Below are 23418 nucleotides of genomic sequence, written 5' to 3'. Positions count from 1 at the left end.
CTGGGAGCTCATTAGGAATATAGAATCTCAGGCCCCACCCTAGACCTACCAAATCAGAATCTGCATACAATCCCTAGCTGATTTGTGAGCACAGTGAAATTTGAGGCCTGCTGGATTAAATCAAAATACTAAGAGATGTCTCATGGACTCTGAGGACAAGGATCTAGCAAGACCTTGAGAACAAACTGGAACCAGCAACTTGAATACTATCAAGATATTCCATCTATCTCTTGCTTCTCCTTCTGAACAATAAAGTCTAATCATAAAAGTGAAGATCAAACTCTTGGGAATCAAATCTTCCAATTGTCAGTTTTCTCTACTTTTAAAATGATCATTGTGGATAAAATCAAAGCAGAATCCACAGAGAACAGAATTTGAACACTTGGTTACACTGTGAGGAGAAGGTTGAATTTCTATTAGAACTAAATGGAGACATCTGTTTTGTTTAAATTAAGGATCTGTAAGTATCAGCCAGGGACCAAGTTGACAGCCATTTCTATAATAAAGCAATAAATCATGGGGATGGTTAAGGAAGCAAGGAACCCCACATTCTCACTTTGTTCAACCAATTAAGCAATAAGCCATCTGGGTCCTTTTGTTAATTACTGTCAAACACAACTCACACAATTGAATTCTGCCTTTTATTTAATTATATTAATTTATTCCAGCAACTTCAAACACAATGCCAATAATTAAGTTCATTTAAAAAAATAGAGGTCTTGTTTAATTTTTATTTTGCAACTATTAATACCATTTACAAGGTTGACATCTGAGAATGTTTAGCTCCATCTCAGTCTCAGGATGTTAGGGGAATTTGCTTTAAATATAATCATGTCTGAAGGAAGAAGACAGTGTCCAAAATCTCTTCTCTCAATGGGATGATGAATCTATCCAGATCAGCACTATCCAAATAAAACTGTTTGCAGTGATAGAATGTTCTATATCTGTGCTCTCCAATACAGTAGCCACTAGGCACAGGAAGCTATTGAGCACTAGAGATGTGACCAATACAACTGAGGAACTGAGTTTTAATTTCTTTTTAATTCTAATGAACTTACATTTAAACAGCCACGTGCAGCTAATGGCTACCGTAGACAGCACAGGTCTGGAGCGTATTCTAAGGAGGGAGAAGTGCAGCAGGCCATTGACTTAAGCTGGTAGAAAAAAATATGTTAATGAGGATAGGCCTTGTTTAGAAACCCTCACTTCCTACCTACTTTTTCTTATTTGAAACGCACTGAGTTCTGAGACAGCCCAGAGGAGATCAGTATCTTCAAAGGGAGGTTTCCTAGCTGACCATGTGAAGAGTAAACTCCACCTGGAGGAGAAATGGGCATAAATGGTGTCTTCTTAACAGCAGAACCAACCCCACTCCACAGCTCTTTATGGACAAACTAGGTAGGCCAGGTCACAGCCAGGAGAGCCTTTCAGCTCTTGCTAGCACTGGCTCTGCTCTAGCAGAGGCACGCTCTTCCCACAGTTGTGGACATTCAACCTGCAGGCACATTTGGGGGACTGAGGCTCAGAGATGGCCACATCAGCCCTAACGAACATTAACTCCCAACTCTGGTTCCTCTCGTGTGAATTTGGGCTCAGATGCTGGCATTCCCCTACTGTGGAGGTTTGCCTCTTTGCAAAGGTTGCTATTTCTGATCCAGTCCATGCAAACCCTGTAACAGGGCATCAGGAGAGCTTCTCCACTGTATACAGCTTGTTATTGGGAATGCTTAGTCTGAGCTGACCCAACGCCAATGACTAATGAGAAATACACTGCATGAGATTCTGGTTGGGGTTAACCAAGCTAGAGAAGGGTTAGGGCAGGGTGAATGGAGGTAGAAAGTCAGGAGGAAATTCTCATTTACATGAAAACATCCTATTCCAGGCGTGCTGACTCTTTGCAGCTGCCAGGCTGAGCTGGAGAATTGGGTCAAAGCTTTTTCATCTTCTCTTCAACCCCGTTCTTTGCTCAGTGGCTTCCCTTCCTTCTTCTGAGCTATGGCTCAACCAGTGAACATGGAATTTGTCCTAATGAACTTAATCCAAAGTTTTGGGGATGTCAGGCCTTTACACCCTTCTCACACTTTAACTTTCATGGTTGGCTACACAGATAGTTCAAGGTAAGGCCATTTTCAAAAAAATTATCAACCAGATGTATGTATCCTGGAGGTGTTCCCCGAGACGGTCCATGCCTCTCCTTTGTCAGAGATAAAAGCAATTCTCAAGTGCACGATGGAAAACAAAATAAAACAAACAACAATCTTCTGTACTACATAATGACCATCATCCAGTGATAAAGACAATGAGACAATGAATCCTTTTTTTTTTTTTTCTAAAACAGCCAACAGTCAATGCAATAAGGGGCGAGAAGGAAAGACTTCCTATACTCATTCATGGAGTTTTCTTCTCTACTATCACCAGGAGCGCAAACACAAAAGGGTCAGCTTCATGAAATATATATGCTCTTTTAGTTCCCTTGGGGATGAACTGTAATGGCTAAACTTCTCTTTTCCCTTTGACACAGGCATTCATCGTTCATCCACAGTGTAGACGTTGTCAAATCGCCACAGCTGGCTGGCTTTTCCATCACACTGGCGCAGGTACAAATCTTTGCTGTTTTCCTGCACCACAGCTTCCATGCATTTCCCAGAAAGAATGTGAACAATCATTCCATTCTGAAAAAACAGAAAAGACGAGGAAAAAAAGTCATTTCCCTGTAATCAGTAGGCAAAGAAGGATATTTCTAAGATTTGTGTCAATCATTATGAGAATTACAGAGGTGGTGTGAACTCGCGTAGTAAGGAACTGCATTATGTTGGTTAGTGTAAAAATAATTTAGGTAAAAACATATAATATAAATATATTATGAATATAAATATCATTTGAAACCTTGAGATCATTAATTCAATTACTTTATTGAGATTGTATAATTGTGCCATTTCTTAGAGAGTTCTGTTTAGTAACAGGCCAGTGTATAGAGCATGTTCAGTCTTTATACCATATTGGTGAAATTCATTGTTATCACTGTGCTTGTACATTTCTGCTTTCAAAATGATTTGATCATTTTGCTTTCAAAATGATTTGATCTCTGCCCACTGTGACTCCTGCAACTTAGTACTGTTGCCACCACGTCGCAGTAGAGAGTAAAAGCTCAAGGATACACTGAGGGCCCAAGGCAGCCATGTTTCAAAGACTATAGCTGCCTCCTGCTCAAAGTCCACTGGACTTAATACTGAATCTAGCCATCCCTTCTTCAACAAAAAATTGATTTCTTTATGAAAAGTTAAACATTTTAACCAACAATGCCGATAATGTCCATTTGTTTATGTACTTTTGAGATAGAATTCACATACCATAATATTTACTCCTTTAAAGTATACAACTTGATGGGTTTTAGTATATTCACAGAGTATATGCAACCATCACTGTAAAAAGAAACCCACTATCATTAACAATCACTTCCTGTCCCTCCCTTCCAGCCACTGGAAATCACTAATTTGCTTTCTATATTTATGAATTTGTTTATTCTGGACATTTCCTAGAAAGGTAGTCATATAATAGATAGCCTTTTGTAATTGACTTCTTTCACTTTGTATGATATCTTCAAGGGTCATCCAAGTTGTAGCATACATGTTACCTGATTTTTTTTCTTTGTATTGTAGTAAAAATAGGTAAGATAAAACTTACCATTGTAACCATTTTAAAGGGTAAAGTTCAGTAGTATTAAGTATATTCACATTGTTGTGAAACATATATTCAGGACTTTTTCATCTTTCAAAACTGAAAGTCTATTATTTATTAACCAACTTTCCTCTCCCCCCATCCCCTGGTAAACACTATTTACTTTCTGTTTCTATGAATTTGACTATTTTAGATACCTTATTTAGGTGGAATCTTACAGAATTTGTCCTTTTGTGACACATTTATTTCACTTAGTGTGATGTCCTCAAGGTTCATCCATGTTGTAGCATGTGATCCTTTTAAGGCTGAATAGTATTCCATTATACACACACACACACACACACACACATATACATACATACATACCACATTTTGTTTATCTATTTACCCATCGCTGAATGCTTGGGTTGCTTCTACCTCTTGGCTATTGTAAATAGTGCTACTATGAACAGTAGCTGATGATAATACTTTTTTAATGTTTATTTATTCTTGAGAGAGAGAGAGAGAGAGAGAGAGAGCACGAGCGGGGTAGGGGCAGAGAGAGAAGAAGACTCTGCACTGACAGCACAGACCCTGATGTGGGGCTTTAACTCATGAGCCATGAGATCATGACCTGAGCAGAAATCGGATGCCTAACCGACTGAGCCACCCATGTGCCCCATAATACTTTTTTAAAGTCTTAGGTTTTGATGCCTGAAATATACTGGGTATATCTTACTCACTAATCTTGTACTTATTATTTTAACATGCTGTTTCTAAGATGTATCTTATCCACAGGACTTGGTTAGAATGATCCAAGACGTCTTTGAGCATGTATGGGCCCCAAGTCTTAGGTTCACTTGTCACCAAGTAGAGAAGGAAGGGCCTTTCTGTTTCTCCTAAACCACACCACTGAGGTAGTTGGCTGCTTCTGTAACATGCTCCCTGGTCTTACTGGTGACCTGAGCTAATAAACTTCAAAAAGGGACCGTCTCTTCTCTCTGCCACGATCATGGTCAGAGCTTTACAGAGACATGGCGAATGAGTACACTTTAAGATGCTTGCGGTCCAACTTTGCTACAGTGTTGGCTTTACTTCCTCCTGAGGCCTTAATGCCAGGTCACTAAGTTCAACAATAGGGGCTCTGACCTGTATGGTACTATCTGACCCCTTAGAAGACCCTGGGCCACAGTCCCAGCTAGAGACACTGCTGAGCCCTTCCTGGACAGATTACTTACCTCTTGGAAGTCCCAGTGCTGTTGATGGATAGAAGGCCCTTCCTCGGTGCAGTTCTGAAGAGTCACCTGCTCTTGCCTGATGTCAAGACACAGGTGCTGTGGGCTGCCAAAGCGTATCTCCTTCCTGCCGGTGTGCTTCAGGTGCTGGGACAGAGAGGATGTTTGTTAGCACAGCTAGGAGACCTTCTCCAAAGCTGGAGATGAAGGAAGGGGAGCTCACAACGGGGCTGACGTCAAGTGGCAATCTTTAGATTCTCTTAGGGTCAGCCAACACTGTAGCTCATAGCCAAATCCACACGTGCAATGCCAGACTGGACCAAGCCTCTGAAATCTGCATGTGCCAGCTGCTGCCGCATTCATATTTCTACACTGTGGCATGTTTCTCATTAGTCTCTCTTACTGCATCACGGTGAGGTCATAAAAGAGTGCCGTGTGTTGTGTGAGTGCACTACCGCAAGAGCAGATGAGGAACACTTCTGAGGCCCAAGGGATCTCTTTCTGGAGAGAGCTGACCTGGCCTGTCACCTGGCCCAAAACGAATTGTCTGTTGCATCTGATGACTCTCACTCATGGTCATTTTTTTCCTCCAGTGTTTTATACAATTGGATTGTGCATATCTTTGCAGAGGGGCTCTCACTGTAGGAAGCCTGTGTGCCCTGGCTGGAGAGCACGCTCTGACAAAACCAATTTCTGTTTATTCCTGCCAAGTGCAGCCTGAGTGGATCTTATATTAATTTTGCGGTTGGGAGGCAGTGTTGGCCTCAGTGATCTGCGCATTCACATGGGGCCTCGTGCTTAGAAGGGGTTAGTGTTCTTGGTTTAATGTATTTGGTTTAATGCTCTCCTGTTACTATCTTGAAATCCTTTTTGGTTTTGGTTTTGGTTTTGTTTTGTTTTGTTTTGTTTTTTGAGATAAGGCACAAGTGAAAGAAGGGCAGAGAGAGAGGAAAAAGAGAGAGAGAAAGGCAGGGCTCACCTGATGTGGGGCTCAAACCCACAAACTGTGAAATCATAACCTGAGCCAAAGTTAGATGCTTAACAAATTGAGCCACCCAGGCGCCCTATCTTGAAATTATTATTATTTTTTTAACGTTTATTATACTTGAGAGAGAGTGTGAGCAAGGGAGGGGCAGAGAGAGAGACGACACAGAATCCGAGGCAGGCTCCAGGCTCCGAGCTGTCAGCACAGAGCCCCACGTGGGCCTCCGACTCATGAACTATGAGATCATGACCTGAGCCAAAGTCAGATGCTTAACCAACTGAGCCACCCAGGTGCCCCAAGATGTTACACAGTTTTGAAATTCTTAATAATTGTTGAACTGTGGGCTCCACATTTTCACTTTGCGCTGGGCCCCAAAATTAGATAGCCATTCCCGCTTGAGGATTCTCACACCACACAATTCATATAAATTTGAATCCTAAACCCATATTAGATGCAGACTTGTGGTTAAAAAAAAAATTTAAGAGTGATTTTTTCGTATACAAAGACCCTGTGGAGACAGACAACCTTCCTTGTCATCTTCCTGTGGCAGTGGGTGGATTTTTCTAGTCAAACTTTTCACAGGTAAGTTACTCTTTGAAGGTCAAAGCTGGCTTTCTATGGCATCTCATTTCCAACTTCTCATCTGTCAAAGGCTGCAAGTAGGCTCCCACTGACTACTGCATGTAGCTAATGGCTCATGTATCCTGAGGCAGGATAGCTTGGCCAATGCCCTGTGGCTCTATTTTCAGATGCCTCTTGACTTGTGGCCCCTGGAGATTTCCCTTTGTTACAAATTCACTTACTTATGTGTTTCTTCTTAATTTTTTATCTGGCATATCTAGGTGCTTTTAGGAAAAGGGCTTTCAGCTTATCCAGCTCACAATTTTGCTAGATATAGAGGTCCTTGCTAGTCCCCTCTTCCCCACCAAGAATCAGAAAACCCACAAAAGCGAACATTCTGTTCGCATGCCTGAGACTGCATTATTCCCGGTTGCAGAGGAGGAAACCAAGACTTGGAGGGTTTAAGAAGCCTCTGATGTCATACAGCTAGAAAGTGGTGAGCTCTTGCCACCATATTACACTGCTTCCTCACTTAGCACTTTATATCTGTATCCTTCTCCCCTGTGCCAGGTGTGAATGCCTTTTGCTGTGTTCCGGAACACTGGTAAAGGGCAAAACGGAAAGAGGCCACATGGGTCCTAAGAACCTGCTTCCCCATGTGCCCTCCAGATGCAGGCCTCCCTGCCCCCAGCCCAGCCCCCTCCCCACCCCCCACCTCCAGGATCCCAGGACCTGCTTTGCCAAGCCTGGCCTCACCGGTCCTCCCTCCAAGACAAGTTCTGGCATTTGCCCCCAGGCTCTCGGGGCCTCATCTGACTCATTTGATCAATATCTCTAGGAACTCATACTTTGTTGCTTATTTTTAACACAGGCCTTTGGGATATGACACCTTAATGCAAAGGCCCCTGTCACAGGCTAAAAGAGATTTGGGAGCGGGCTAGGCCTTTCTAGGTTCACCCAAGTTGTGAAAAGAAGTGGACCCACCGACCCTCAGCCAGCATCTCTGAGCCTTCCCACCACCTCAGGGAGTTATTCTGTGATGGCAACTTTGAAGAGAAGCTTAGCCTAAGATACAAAGAGATCTTCCTGATAAACAAGGGGTCTTCATGGTGCTGGAATGACCCTGCTGCATCGAAAGCCTTTCTCTCACTCAATTACCTTCTTCTCTTCTCAGACACTTGAGGGCGTAAAATTTACCAACCCCTGGGGTGCTGCAGGAGGAAATATGGTTCTATCCTTTCACCCATTCCTTTAGCTTCTGGGAATTATGAACTAGGGATTTTAGAGCGCCAGGGACCATAGGGGGCTTCATGGGAATCTATGAACCCTGGAAATTGTTAAAATTTTGTGCAGCTGTGCTTATATGTGGTTTTTTTTTTTTTTTTCTGGGAAAGGGTCCTTAGAATTTATTACCTTCTTAAATGAACCATGTGACCTATAATAAAGAGTCTAACTCCTTGTCTAATGTCTGGTCTCTTAGCATTCAAGCTCCACTCCTTCACCTTATATCCTTGCTCTACTTCTGGGCAAGCTCAAAAGAAAGCCCCGTGCTTTCTTCTTTGGTGCTGGTGGGAAGTTTAATCCAGGTAAGCCCAGCCAGAGCTTGGGAACCCTCACCTGCCCAACCCCCCCCCCCCCAACCACATAAGAGCCAAAGTCAGCCGCCCCTTCTTGCTGTCTTGCTATCTTGCTTGTCTTGCTTGCTTGGAGCCTGTCCTGCTCCACTAGGAAGTCTCAGGTGAATAATGATGCTTTCCATTCTCTGTTGTTGCATGTGGGGAGTCATCAGTTTCAATATCTGAACCAAATTTGGGGTCAGGGGTTGATCTTGCCCCCACAGGGCAACCACTAGATACAACCTAAAAAGATGAGGAAGCACAGGGAGGGATGGAGGGCCCTACTAGGCCTTCCTAGGCCTACACTTTAACCAGGTGCCACCTGGATTTCTTGATGTCAATTTCAAATAGTCTGTCCTGTGGTGAACCATCAATATCCAAGAACAGGAACCTTGGCTCAAGGAAGGGCCTCCCTCTGTGGGCAGGGTGCCTGTCAGGCATGTTCAGCATCTCTCTTCGGCTGCCCTTTGGGCCATTAGCTTTTTCTGTCACCAGGGCAGCCCCATCCATCTTGGGTACTGACAGGTCTGGCCACACTGCAGAGTGGGGCCTCGGGGAAAGTCGTGAAGTTTGTCTTCATTGCTGCATCTCGGTCCTTCCCCAGCAGTCATCAGAGCCCTTTCTCCTGGGGAGAGGCCCCATCAGCCCTGGCATCCCAGTACAGCTTATGTGCTGTTCCCCAGGGGTATTTGTACTCTCCACTTTCCATCTGACTGTGGAATGAAAGACTTTCTCCTTGTGGAAGGAATCCCACGGACCAAATTGCTCTGTGCCTGGGAAATCTTCTGAATGACGCCAGTGCTCTGCAGCTTGGAGCCAGGGACCCCATCTGTGTGGAAGCCCTCCTCTAGCAAGTGCAGCAGATGGTTGGCCGAGGCCACAAGGCCTATCTGCTCCAAATCCAGCCCTCCTTCTCTGCTTCACACACACACACACACACACACACACACGCGCGCGCGCGCGCGCGCGCGTGCATATGCAGAGACACCCACACAGACAGACAGATACATGCACAGAGACACAGACAGACAGACAGACATGCACACACCAGGCCTCTGTTGTGCAGTAAAGATCCCCCTCTGTGAACTCTGGCTCCCATAGAGCCCCGTTAAATCCTGGAAAGCCACAACACATCTGCGTGGGAGGACTCGGAATCAGAGGACTGAGACAAGACTGTAACCACAAGTTGTGGGTTGGAGGCACCACTGTAAGTGGGGAACACACTCTGGGGTCCCCTTTCCTCCTCAGTGCTTCTGTGCCTACAGCGCCCACTTGGATGACCCATATTACCCCATCTCTGGTTCTAGCTGGCTGAGGATCTCTGGCTGGTCCAGATGTTTCAAGTGGTGCCCTGATAGAAATGTGTGTCAATTTCTTTGACCTCTGATTAGAGATTTTTAATTTAAATAGGGAGGTTTTCCACAAACTCTGGATTTCCAATGTCTTTTAAATTTGGGGGCTAATCTCATAATACTGGACCCACTTACAAAAGAGAAAACGTGTTGAGGCTGGGGGACGGGCATAGCTGTCCTTTCTGATGGGCACGTGCTCCTCAGGCATAGCAGCCTCCACCCAGCTCACTGTGCTCATCCCTGCCTGACCCTGGGGATATCTGAGTTTGCAACCCCTGGGTCAGTCACTCTCTGAGCCTCAGTTTCCTCATCTGTTAGATGAAAGCATTGGCTAGATAGTCTCTATTTTCTTCAGGCTCAGATGCTTGTATTCTCTGATGATGGCCCATGTCTGTGATTGTGCCTGGGGGCGGCGTGGGCAGAGCTGGGATGGGTCATTGTGGTGGGGGACATGGCACCACTGAAAGGAGGTGCCCCAAAGGGAAGTGAGGAGCATCCCAGGAAAAACCATTCTTAGGTCTTGCCCGGATGTTACCCACCTGTTGCTGCCGGCTGTCACTGCAAGGAGCTAGCATCATGGTGCAGCCCAGGATGTCCCCTTCTTCCCGGCAGTCAACACAGAAGCCAAGTCCGGTGTTGTGGAGCTGAAAGTGGACATCCATACAGAAGTGAACCCCGCCCTCCACTGTTAAGACACCCTCCATCAGGCGCTAGTCCTCCTCTCCTCCTTCCCTGCAGTGTAGCTCACGGTTCCAGGTTCAGGCCACAGAAATAAGCAAGGTCAAGCTAAAGCCTCTAATCCCAATGGACAGGAGGCAGGCCACATCTGTCATGATGAAAGGACCTGAAACAGGTTTTGGGGTAACCCAGTCACCTCCCTCAGGGCAGGCATGGAAGCCTCTGAGGCTCCCCTGACCTTGGGACTGTGTGGCCAGGGTCATGGAAAAACATCTGAGTATCCAGTTTCTGTATTGGGAGGCTGCCCATCCCCTCCCCTTCCTCCTCATCTTCCCGGGGGCATGCCTTGCCTTTCCAGAGAACCTGGGCCTGCACTCAGATGGGTAAAGCTCAGGGTAGATGTTGGCCAGAAACCAGTGGAACGTCCGACAACCCAGTCTCCTTTGCAGCTGCAGGCGTTCTGTGCAGTCTGGCTTCTCAGCCTGGTGGAGGAGAAAGACACGGGCACTGAGGTGGGGGAAGGCCGACTGTTCACCACAATTCACAAGTGGGGGAGGGACAGAGGTAGCTGGGAAGAAGCTGAAGGACTGGGACAGAGTGAGGGGACCAAGGCCACGGTTCCCTAGGGCCGTAGCCAGGTGGGGAAAGTCATGTGTTAGGGGAAGAAGTTTAGAAGGGACAGAGTAGGATGGTCCTCCCTACAAAGAGCTGTGGAACCAGCAGTGTGGTTGTGAGAGCATTCCCTCCCCAATCCTTCACATCTTCAGTCTACGAAGACGATTATACCTGTGCTTTAAGGACTTTTTGTGGAAGCTGGCAAAATGGCGGGGCTTTGCACCTAGGCTGGTGTGCTACAGCACCATAATGAGCCATATGGAGGCAGGAACTGACCCAAAGGCAACTGAGATGAAATAAGCTAGGAAATTGTGGGGTGGGAGGGGGGCAAGACAAGTTTACTTTTCTTCCCCTCTAAGTGCCCAATTTCCTCCATTACCATTAATAAATCATTCCTTTGGGCTACTCTATCCCCTTTCCTTGAGATTCTCCTTTATAATACAATTGTCCTGGGACGGGTAGCAGGTAAATCCTTAACACTCGAGTATAAATTTATACATTTGGCTATATTGATAAGATACAAGGAAACCTACCTATACATTTAGTATTAAATCCTGGATACCTTGAGGGAAGACAGAGGTGCTAAGGAGGGGTAGGAAGGACCAAAAATAAAAACAAAAAAGAGAGATCATATTTCCTGGGGTAAGGAGAGGAAAGGAGAGGGGGCTGGAACAAGAAGTCCATGTCAGAGTTCCAGTTTGATGGCCTTTAGTCTGGCAGTTAAACACTGGGCTAACAGGGTGAATGAAGTGATTCCACTTTTTCCTCTTTTACTCCTCAGATATAAATGGTCTGGATCTGCCATACTGACATGCTCTTGGTATGCTTCCCAGACAATGATCCCCTGAGCACCTGGTTCAGAAATGCCCACGGAACTTGTTAAAAATGCAGGTTCCTAGGCCCTATACCAGAGACTATGATTCAGTAGGTTGGGCCAGCAACCCTGGAATCTGCATTTTGACCATTTCTCCTGCTGAGTTTTATCCACAGAAAGTTTGGGAACAACTTCTCTAAGGGAGGGATGTCTTGTTTATTCAGCACACCTGCCTACCATTAAACCAAAGAGATCTATTACTTTTTAAGGAAATTAGTGTAAGTTTTTTATGGTTTCTTGGCTTTCTTCGTGTTCGTTTGAGACCTCACCAGTCATTCTGCAGGGCTGGACTTTGCTGCCAAAGCAGGAACATTCCTTCATGAATTTTCCATCACCTTCACCTTTCTCAGTGGTCAAACAAAGTGGCAAATCTCTCCAGCCTTTTGTTTGATCTCAAATGAGGGGCATATGCTGACAATGAACTTTCCCTTCTGTACAACCAAACTTGACAGGGGAAAAACGAGAATGTTAACTCCTCCAACAGTGAAACCTTGACCTTGTCTTTTGGGTGCCTATAATTTCTGTATCTCAAAATCCATGCGAGGGTTTGGATAGAAGGGTAGAAATTGTAGAACAAAATTAATTTTTAGCTACTTAAATTTAAACTAAGAGCACAAAGTTAACGTCTCCACCTTCAGGGAGGCAGTGATATTATTAAAATCTTAACATCGATGTCAGCCATAGGACATTTCCAAAACATGAATTAAGAGGAATGTTCCAAAAAAAAAAAAAAAAAAAAAAAAGCCAGAAAAACAAATGTCTTCTCATTTACCAGTAGGAGGTGCCATTGTCCTTGTGAAAGTCATCAGATGACCAGATGACGGGGACATTTGTGGATCAGAGAATGGAGCACACCCAGCAGTGTGGGCAGGCTGGTGAGGGGCTCATGGGAGTTGTCCCAAGACCTTTGTGGGTCACGGAAATCTTATCTTCGGAGCCCCCACTCCCAGCCTAGCAAACAGTAACGGGAACCCACGTCTCAGGCTGAATAGTATTTATGTGCCAGTTCCACGAGAATTGGGCTACGTGGCAGTTGAAGATGTGCTGTTTGTGGACATTAATGAAACGTTTAAAGTTTTAAATGTTTTGTGGCTTGTTTTGGATCTTTTATGTTTATACTTCTATTTGTTTCGCGTCTTGGATGATTCCACAGTTTGAGTGCTTTGCTCAGGAGGAAAGGGCGCTCTGAGACCCGTCACTGCTTATTCCCTGCCCAGTCTGCCCTCTGGCCCCACGATAAAGGATCGCAGCCCATAGATGTCCCACAGACCTCAGGGGGCTCCAGGCCAAGACCAGCCGTGACGCTGTGTGGAGATGCTTGGGACAGACAGGCAGCTCTGCCAGGGAGCCACTTGAGAGGGGAAACTTAAGGGAAGCACAAGCCGGAAGCTTTTGTTTTCCCCTCCGGGTTGGACAGAGAGGCACTCCTTGGCCCAGCCTCCTGCTGGCGGCCCATGCCGGGCCCTGAGGCCCCTGCCAGGATCTCTCCTTACCTGGCTCAAGGAGAAGGCCTCTGGGCTGTGCCTGTAGAAGGTTTCTTTGAATGAGCCCAGCCAGGTCTCGGCGATGCGAACCTTGTTCCGCAGAGTGGCCTCCTGATCGCGGGGGGACTGGGCTTCCTGATTTTGATAGATGTGCCCCACCCGAGAACAGGGAAGGATTTCAACAGAGCCGCCACAGAGCCAGGCCTGCCATAAAAGGAGAAAATAAACATCTGAACACAACTCCAAGGACATGGAGTTAGGGATCCTGACGGGGGCTGGGAAAATGCACAGGAAATCACGAACACAAAATGGTGAAGAGAACCATAGTCCTCGGGGTGCCTCAGAGTTTCCAGATCTGGGAGTTCTGGGCAGGCGAGTGACAGTGCGGGAAGAATGGGTGCAGTTGTCCCGGGACAGAACCAGTGGAGTAAGGGAGCCGCATCCATGCAATACCGGAACGGGCCATTTCCCAAAAGCACATGGACACGTTTGGCACCTTGAGATATAGCTACGTGGATTAGCACCCCTGTTCCCCAAAGCTGCTTCCTCAGGGGAAAAGGGGTCCCTGGTGGTCAGAGAGTTTCTAAAAGCTTGTGAAGTCTCAAGTGGAGAGCAAAGCAAGTCTTCCTTGAACATAGTCTCTCCTTTAGGAGGGTTTTCACGGTTCTCCAGTAAAATTCATTTGAAAGGAAGCCTTTCATTTCATCCTGGGGATCAAGAGGAAAGCGAAAACATTTCTAGCAAAAGGCAGCATGTGGACTGAAACACACCAAAAACAGAGTTCCCAAACTGTGGGCCATGGTACCCCTGGGGGTGCCCCATCAACCTCAAAGGGCCATGCAGGATATTTTAAATGTTTGAGAAAAACACGGTGACATCTGTTGGGTGTTCTGCAAACTACAAGCTTGAGATAATTCATGATTTCCACATAAGATGGCTGCATTTTCGATAATGTACACCTTTACGGGGTTGGGTTTTCAGTGGTTGCTGTGATGAAAAAGCCAGTCTCGTGTTCAAATCGACATGGAACGGGAAATGAAGGTGATTGTGTCTGGTCTGATTCCAAGGCTTGAGAAGTTGTGCAGTGCCCAACACTAAAGTCAGGCACTACATTTTTAGCACAAATACTTATTTTTTGGAACTATAGTAGTTCCCCCTTATCCATGGGGGACATGTTTCAAGACCCCCGGCAGATGCCTGAAATCACGGATAGTTCTGGACCCTATATACACTATGTTTTTTCTTATACCATACATACATACATACCCGTGATAAAGTTTAATTTATAAATTAAGCACAGTAAGAGATTAACAATAACTAATAATACAATAGAACAATATCATAATATACTGTAATAAAAGTTATGTGAATGTAGTTTCTCTCTCTCTCAAAATATCATCTTATATTGTACCCACTCTTCTTCATGTGCTGATAGGAGATAATAAAATGCCTACGTGATGAGATGGAGTAAGGGAATGACAAGGCATTGTGACCTAGGGTTAGGCTACTACCCGTCTGATGATACCTCAGAAGGAGGATCATCTGCTTCTGGACCAAGGTGGACCATGGGCAACTGAAACCGTGGACAAGGCAGGACCAGTGAGTTCAATGCACAGAACTGTTTGGCATTTGTTTTGGCCTATGGGTGCCATGAATAATGCCTGAGATGCCAAGGGTGCTGTGAACACAGAATGTATGGGAACCCCTGTGCTACAGTGTAGACGGCTGATATGATGCCCTTTCCTATGCACAGGTTGGATAGCTGGTTTCAAGAGGGAGGCTGGGGGCACAATCAAAATAGGGCATGAGAGACGTGGGAAGGGAAAGAAACACACTACATTTCATGACTCGATACATTGCCTACAGCCTTATCCCTGACCAGGGGCATTTCTAATGGCTGCGTCTCAGCTGGGACCTCACCTACTACTCCACAGAACCCATCTGGCTCCTCCCTTGGTCCAGGACATACCTTGAGAGACAGTTCGAGGTTTTCACCACCCCGCAGTGACATGAGAGGGTCATATGCACCAGTGTTTTGGAAGTAATGTCTGTCCATGGCCACAACACCACTGGGCACCACAGGGCTCCTAGGCAGAGAGAAGACAGGAACAGACTGCAGTTCAGAACCTCAAGTATATCGGGAAGTCTTACCATGTGGGAGCTCCAGTGGCTGAGAGAGTGGACTCTGGGCCCAGGTAGACCTCAGTGCTTTTAATTGCAAGACTGGAGCCAAGCAACCAGGTCAAAAATCCCAGTATTCTTTTTTTTTTTTTTTTTTTTTTTTTTTTAAGATTCATTTGTTCTTGAGAGAGAGTGTGTGAGCAGGGGAGGTGCAGAGAGAGAGGCGGGGAGAGAAGATCTGAAGCAGGTTCTGTGCTGACAGCAGCAAGCCCAATGCGGGGCTCAAACTCACGAGCCGTGAGATCATGACCTGAGCTGAAATTGGACGCTCAACCGCCTTAGCCACCCAGGTGCCCCTCAAAATTCCCGGTATTCTATGAGAAGAGAGCTATGGCTGCCTGGGTCCTTTTTACCCCATCCTCAGGTGCTGGTCCTAAAGGGAGGGGCACCGGGCTGCCCCTGAGGTTCCCCTACCCTCTGGTTTGAGCACGTCTGGACAGACCGCTGGGAACGCCTTGGTTAAGATAATACACCCTAAGACAGGCAGCACCAGGCCTGGACAAAGGGAAACAGTCAGGCTTTTTCTTCCCACATCCTGATTTGGGACTTGGGCAGATACCACAGGGAGGGTGGAGGCCGCTGGGGGCCAGGAGTGCCAACCCCCTGCCAGAAGCCATGGCCAGCAAAGTGCCTCTTGGTGAACAGTGATGCAGGACAGCTTGAGCCTGAGGTGGGGCACTCCTTCCCCACCGCTGCTGCCCCCGCAGTAGCCTGGAGCTCAAAATCAACTTCAGGGGGACAGAGAGAGGGGTACATGCCTGGATGTTAGACTTCAATATGATATCACTAAGCTGTGACTGAATTTGACTAATTTGCATGGAAGTTTTCTGCCGTTAGTGGAGAGAGGTTAAGATAGAAATTACCTAAGTCCAGTTATTAGAAAATAAAGACAGAATTTTTTGCATATCTAAGCTTGTGGCTTATCAAACTTCTGTTAGAGTTATATTCCTTTGGGCAGACTCTTGGAAGGCCTTCATTCCATGTCTCTGTACTAGACATTCAGAAGCCACCTGGATAATTGGTTGGTGTTGGGCAATACACGACGAAAGTCGACCATGGCAGATGGAGGGCGACTGCCCGCGGGTAAACACCACATGATCCCTTGTCCCACGGCCCTTCTTACAATGTGACATTGATATTGCTTCCCCCTGAGAGGTGGGGTCTAGTCTTCTTCCTTCCCGTGAACCTGGATGGGCCTGCGATTATGTTGGAAGTGACCCTGGGTGACTTCTGAGGTTTGGTTATAGAACGGGATACATACTCTGAAACATTATACTGACTGAAAGAAGCCAGACACAAAAGGTCACATATCCTATGATTCCATTTATATGAAACATCCAGAACAGATCAATCCATAGAGACAGACGGTGGCTTGATGGTTGCCAGGCACTGGGGGGAGGAGAGGGTGGGAAACACCACTTAATAGGTATGGGATTTTACTGTAAAGTGATGGAGATGTTTTGGAACTAGATAGAGGTGGTGGTTGCACAACATTGTGAATGTGTTACCTGCTGCTGAATTGTTCATTTTTAAACGGCTCATTTGCGTTACGTGAAATTCACGGCAATAAATTGTTCTTTTAAAGGCGGAGAGGGATACAGCTTGTTTCACCTGGGCCTCTTGAGTGGGATACTTAGTCTTAGAACCCAGTGCCATGGTGTGGCCAGCCCCACGTGCAGTGACCTCAGGGAGAGAGCAGGGGAAGTTCCCACTGAGGTCCCAGCTGATAGCCAGCATGAACCTTCAGACATTCAAGGAGCCTCATGGGGATTCCAGCCCCACCCCCCACGGCCCCTTGAGCCATTTCCTGCCATTCTAGTCTAGTGCATGGTCCTGCTGAGGCCCCAGATACCACGGAGCAGAGACACCCAACCCTGATGCTTCCTTTCATAATTCATGACACACACAATCTGTGCGCTTAAAAAAACTGTTGTTGTTTTACAGCGAAGTTTGGGTGGTTTGTTACAGAACAGAAGACATCTAGAACATCTTCTTAAATAGAATAATTGTCCCAAACCCAAACACACCCAAAAACCAAAGCAAACAAGCAACCACAAAATTTGACATATTTTGAGAGTTACGGTGTCTTAGCATTCACCTGGCTGAATTCTTCCTTTTTAGCAAGAAAGTACTTGAGGTCAGGGAAATTCCAGTGTTAGCTGGAGAGGTAGAGTTAGCTCAAGATCCCAGCTCGGGTTCTCTCACTGCCCCACACAGAGGCATCCACTGACGCTCCCAGGAGGAACTTAAGCTGGACCCCATTCCCATAAGAATATAACACTAATAACACCAAGTGTTGCGCTCGGCACTCTTTCCATGGTTTTCACGCAGGAACTCTTTTATTTAGCCTTCCCAACAACCCTTTTGCCCTCAATTCACTGATAAGGAAACTGAGGCACAGAGTAACTTGCTAGGAAACTGGTGGGGCTGGGATTAGATCCCAGGCAGTTTGGCTGCTGAGTCCACCCTGAGGAAGCAGAGGTATAAAGCAGGCTATGTGACAGAACCTCACCTGATTGGGCTGATGGGGGACCGGAGGGCCTTCCTGTCTCGCTCTGGCAAAGGCTCCCAGTGGAAATCCAGCTTCCAGTCCAACACCCCACGCTGCAGGTCCTTGGAAGGGTAATACTGCAAAGTCTTCCAGTCAATCACGTCTATGACTGGAGACACCACCCGGCTCCTGGAAAGCATTGTGGAATCAAATAAGGCATACAAACCATTCACTTGCTGGAGGTTAGAAAGCTGATCTACACTTGCACTGCCCAGTATGGGAGCCAGTGGTCACAATATGGTAGGGGTTGAGGTGTGGTGTAAGGGTCAAATACACACTGGATTTAGAAGACTTAGTATGAAAAAAAAGATGTAAAAATCTCAGTAATTTTTCCATTCATCGCATGTTGAAATAATAACATTTTGGATATATTGGGTTTGCTAAAATGTATTATTAAAATTAACTTCATATGTTTCTGTTTTGTAATGTGACTATTAGAAATGTTTAAATTATATACATGGCTCATTATATTTCTGTTAGTACTGTTCTAGAAAATATGTTTTTGCATGAGGAGCTGGGAGCTCATTTCATTAAATAGCATGCCTGCCTCTTTTTTTTATTTGAAAACATTTTTTTTAATGTTTATTTATTTTTGAAGGAGAGAGAGACAGAGTGTGAGTAGGGGAGGGGCAGAGAGAGAGAGAGAGACAGAATCTAAAGCAGGCTCCAGGCCTTGAGCTGTCAGCACAGAGCCTGACGCGGGGCTCGAATTCACAAACCACGAGACCGTGACCTGAGCCGAAGTTGGACACTCAACCAACAAAGCCACCCAGGCGCCCCCCTGCCTCTTTCTTTTTTCACACACCTCTGTTGATAACACTGAAAGACAGGAGAATGGGGTTCTAGGCTCAGCTCTGCCACTAATGGGCTGTGTGATCTTGAGACAGCTGCCATACCTCTCTGGGCCTTGGTTTCCTCCTTTGTAAAGCGGGAGATTGAACCATGTCCCACAAATACCTTTCTCAGCAGTAACACTCTAGGACTATGGCTATTGACTTCTTTTGGGGCCTTTTCCCCTTTGAAAAGTGTAGACTCCTCTTCAGAAAAATAATCATAGGCACATATCCAAAGTATTATGCATAATTTCAGAAGGTTCATGGGCCCCTGCTCTAGGGTCTGTTTCTTGTTCCTGTATCATACAACTTGATTGGCTTGAGGAATCAGGTTTGCCAAGCCCCAGACGTGTCCCTGATGTTAATGCAAGTGTATGTGGGCACACGGTGTCTACAAGCAAATGGCGATCCTGCGTCTAGACTTATTTGCTTGTTCATTTACTGATGGCTGTTGGTGACGGTATTTTATCCTTTTGTATGATTGTTGTTTGTTTTGTTCTGCTTGCAACAGCCTGGGATATGACCTCAGGGAGGGTAATGTGGGAAACTGGTACAGGTCAGAAGCTTTTTTTATCTCAAATATAATTTATTGCCAAGTTGGCTAACATACAGTGTATACAGAGTGCTGTTGCTTTTGGGGGTAGGTTCTGTGGTTCATCGCTTACATACAACTTCACATTGTAACTAGACAGGTGATCACTCAGGTGGCGTGCCGGGAGCTGATCTCCACCTAGCCAATATCTTAGTCTCATTGTTTTCTGTTTTGTCACAGGTTTTCTCTCATGGCTGTTACTTTTTTTTTTTTTTTAATTTGAGACAAAGAGAGAGAGCATGAGTGGGGAGAGGGCCAGAGGGAGAAAGAGAAAACCTTAAGCAGGCTCCACGTTCAGCGTGGAAGCTGATGTGGGGCTTGATCTCATAACCTTGGGATCATACAAAATCAAGAGTCGCGTTCAACTGACTAAGTCACCCAGGTGCCCCCAATGACTATCAGTTCTAAAATCTATGCCAGGAAATAGATCAGTCCTGAACTCGGGGTGGCTGGGAGGTGCCACTCTAAGAGAAGAGAGATTCCTGGCAGGAGAGATGCCAGCCACGCTGTGTTTTACACTTCTATTGATGTCCACCTCTGTTCCTTCCATCTTGGAGACGGCCAGGACTAGGGTAGCCCAGGCTACATGGAGAGGGCCAGGCTGGTCTTGGGACTCAATTATCTGTCCTCAAGTGACTGACGTTGGCATAACAAGTCATGGGGTTTATATTTAGAGCAAGGACTCTGATATGGTTTTCCTGCCCTTTTCACATTGTTGCTTCTGGAAGGGAAGGGAAACTTAATCCCTCTGGGTCTCCACTATTTCTGGCATCCTGAATTGACCAAAGAAAACTGAGAGGCAAGATCAAGGAAGAAAGGAGGACACCCAACCCCCCCCCCCCCAAGTCCCCACTTACGGCGGAGTGAACTGAGCAGATGGAATGGATTTGGCTCCGGGCAAAGCATTTTGTGGAATTTCAGAATTGAGAGCCAGGGAAGCCGTGTGGCTGAATCCTGAAGAATCCCCTCAAATTTGTGCCATCTTAGTAATCATAACAGGACAGGAAAGGAAATTGCATGCGAGCATCCATACAACTTGCTGGTCCTAGATCTTTGAGCTGTGTCCTTCCTGACAAAGGTGTACATTACTTTTGACCAGAAAATGGGAACTCTGGAATTTATCGAATTTCTCTTTTTGCTCTGTCTTGCTGGAACCTCAGAGTCTATGCAAAGCTCGCTGTTAATAACTGTATCACCCCTCATATCCAACGCTACCTTTTCCTGTCTGAAATCTCCTTGTGCTTCTATCTTGACCAGACACTTAGGTGATTATTCACGAACCTCTCTAAGTGCATTTTGGGTAGAGATTAAGAGGACAGCAGCTGCCTGACCACGGCTGAATTAGGGAGTGACTGTAGTCTAGTGACTCAAAAATGGTGATTTAAAAAAACCCAAACAGTCTTATATTTAGCTTTGGGTTTTGCACCTACAGATGTGTCTGGTGTTCTTGGAATACGCTTAACGCAACATGGCAAAGCTGCCTTGTTTGACTTGGAAGGAGCTCAAAGTGTCTGCTTATGCCATCATTCTCTCTTTCAAATTGAGCTTTAACTCTCAGGCAAGTACAAGGCTGATTCTCTCGTAAGCCTCTCTAAGTTCCAGGTCAGGCGATTGGGTTTCACAAGACACACAGAGGTAGGAGAGCTATCAGCCAACACTGGTTGACTGTTGACTGTAATACATGAGGTCAGCTTAACTGGGGTTTCAACCTTACCAACCAAACCTAGTTTATTTATAAGCCCTAGTTTATCTCATCCTTCTGCATTATTCCTGTGCTTCAGTGTCCCTCTGGGTCTATGATGACTACAGTCATTTTGGAAGTTCACCCAGATTCTCAGTGTTGGGGAAATTATCAAGGCTCTAAATTCTCTCGCCCCAGAGCTCTTGCTTCTCAAGGGTGACCCCAGGACTGCTGTGGCTGGCTCTTTCAGACTCTGTCATGCTGAGGGGTGTGGACTAGGATGAGGGCTGGAGAATTTCCCAGGGGTGTGAAACCAAAAGGAGGCTGCTCCCTTTGTGGGCTGGAGGCATCTTGGGCCCCTGCTGCTCCTCAGCGTACACACACACACACACACACACACCACTTTTCCACAGGATTCCTCAGACTGCTTTCCATCATTTAACCTCTTGCAGGGCAGAGCGGTTCTTGCTTCTCCCCACTGAGCAGGCCCAGCCCTGGCTAAGCACTAGGTGACCTTAAGAACTAGGTATCTCGGGGCGCCTGGGTGGCTCAGTCAGTTAAGCGTCCGACTTCAGCTCAGGTCATGATCTCACAGTCCATCAGTTCGAGCCCCGCGTCAGGCTCTGTGCTGACAGCTCGGAGCCTGGTGTCTGCTTCAGATTCTCTGTCTCCCTCTCTCTGACCCTCCTCCGTTCATGTTCTGTCTCTGTCTCAAAAATGAAAAAATATCAAAAAAAAAATTTTTTTTAAGTAATAATAATAAAAAAAGAACTAGGTGTCTCTAAGATAGAGGACCAGACCCAATTTAAGTGAAAAACAACTTAAACAACCTCTGGAGCCAACATCGCCCCTCAGGGGGTGTTGTCTTTGAGCACTTCACTAAGGACTGCCCCCTTCCCACTGGAAACCTTCATTTGTCTAGGGCCATGACTCTCACTCCATGGCTTGGGTACTAGAGCTGGCTGGCAGTTAGCACATGGCAGTTGACCGCTCCCCTTGATCTTCACCTTTGTTACTTTACATGGAAACCAACCACCAGTCAGCACCTTTAATTCTGCTTTACAAAAACTGCTCTTTGAGTAACTCCGTCTGGGGCTGCTATGTACAGTTATGTGGGCTGTGCACTGCCCAAACTTAGAGAATGCCTCAAATACTGACGTTGGAAATTTGCATACCTATTTCTAAAATTTCTGGCAGTTATCATTAAGGTATGTTGTTCTACAAAATGAATGTATTATGACACATGTTCTGAGAAATGGGAGTAAAGGGTAATGAAGAAAGGAATTCTTTTACCAGTTCATACAAAGTTGCCATATGGCTCTCCATAGACCTGTTCTGTGGGCAAGGACAGAGAACCAGGGCTAGGAACCAGGCCTTGAACCCTCTGACCAGGTTGATGAGGAAGTTATGGCTCTTTGAAATAGTTGATTTATGGCTTGTTACACTGCCACTCATCATCCCACTCCACCTTTTTTTTTTTTTTTTAAGTTTTTTTTTTTTTCAACGTTTATTTATTTTTGGGACAGAGACAGAGCATGAATGGGGGAAGGGCAGAGAGAGAGGGAGACACAGAATCAGAAACAGGCTCCAGGCTCTGAGCCATCAGCCCAGAGCCCGACGCGGGGCTCGAACTCACAGACCGCAAGATCGTGACCTGGCTGAAGTCGGACGCTTAACCGACTGCGCCACCCAGGCGCCCCCCCACTCCACCTTTTTAATGAAAGATCTTAAAGACCTTTTCTTACCTTCTGCACAGTGGGTCCTCACCTGGTGACAGAATGCCTCTTGCCCTGAACCTCAGCTGGGGACCCTTTCCGCTCTCAAAGAGCAGCAGCTATTAGGAACTGTGCCCACTGGCTTCTATGGCTTTGCTTTACACGAGGTGAGTGGCCACAGGAGGCCAGAGGAACACTTGAGCAAAGTTGCCATGGGAGTAAAACAAACCTTAAAAGGGGACCCAGCTGCAGGTTTCAGAGTATCACTGTGTGCAGTGGAGAGAGATGAGAAATCAGACCCAAGAGAGGTAGCTTTTCTTTCAGACCCTCACCTGCAAAGGCCTTCAAGGTGAACACTAGGTCCCAGAGCAAATAGGGTGCACAGGAAGCTGTGAATGAGGTGTGGGGTCACAAAAAGATGGTCAAACCACAGAAGGGAGGGGACATGATGAGGAAGCCAAGCCAGAATGGGTCCGGGACCAGAGGCTGTGTGTGTGTGTGTGTGTGTGTGTGCATACGCACGTGTGCAAGAGAGAGAGAGAGAGAAACAGACAGAGAGAAGGAGGGAGAATGAGAGAGAAGGAGAGGGGGAGAAGTTTGATAAAGAGAAGAAGGGAAGAGCCCAGGAAATTAAAATTTCATGGACCCACCTCTTCACTGTGGAAGGTTTCTCAGGGAGCCCCATTTTATTTCTAGCTGAGGACACTGAGGTATTGCCAAGTCTTCCTCACTCAGCCTAGAGTGAGAAATCTCCAGATCTGTGAAAATGGCACCAATGTGAGAAGCAGACATGAAGGGCTTGTTCTAA

At 46.1% G+C, this 23418-nt stretch overlaps 1 protein-coding gene across 1 annotated transcript in view; it reads right to left on the bottom strand.

Annotated features, from left to right (window-relative positions):
- Window positions 1-627: 627 nt before the first annotated feature.
- GALNT15 (polypeptide N-acetylgalactosaminyltransferase 15) overlaps window positions 628-23418 on the bottom strand; it is a 48016-nt gene continuing 25225 nt past the window's right edge. The window contains exons 4-10 of the mRNA XM_043595462.1: window positions 17751-17918; window positions 15027-15144; window positions 13067-13261; window positions 10435-10566; window positions 9946-10050; window positions 4896-5039; window positions 628-2672 (exon numbers count right to left, since the gene is read on the bottom strand). Of these exons, the coding sequence (XP_043451397.1) occupies window positions 2526-2672; window positions 4896-5039; window positions 9946-10050; window positions 10435-10566; window positions 13067-13261; window positions 15027-15144; window positions 17751-17918 (1009 nt within the window). The 3' untranslated portion in view covers window positions 628-2525. The remainder of the gene's footprint in view (window positions 2673-4895; window positions 5040-9945; window positions 10051-10434; window positions 10567-13066; window positions 13262-15026; window positions 15145-17750; window positions 17919-23418) is intronic.

Source organism: Prionailurus bengalensis, chromosome C2, assembly GCF_016509475.1.
Source record: "Prionailurus bengalensis isolate Pbe53 chromosome C2, Fcat_Pben_1.1_paternal_pri, whole genome shotgun sequence".
NCBI classification, from domain to species: domain Eukaryota; kingdom Metazoa; phylum Chordata; class Mammalia; order Carnivora; family Felidae; genus Prionailurus; species Prionailurus bengalensis.
This window is presented reverse-complemented; position numbering and strand designations above follow the sequence as displayed.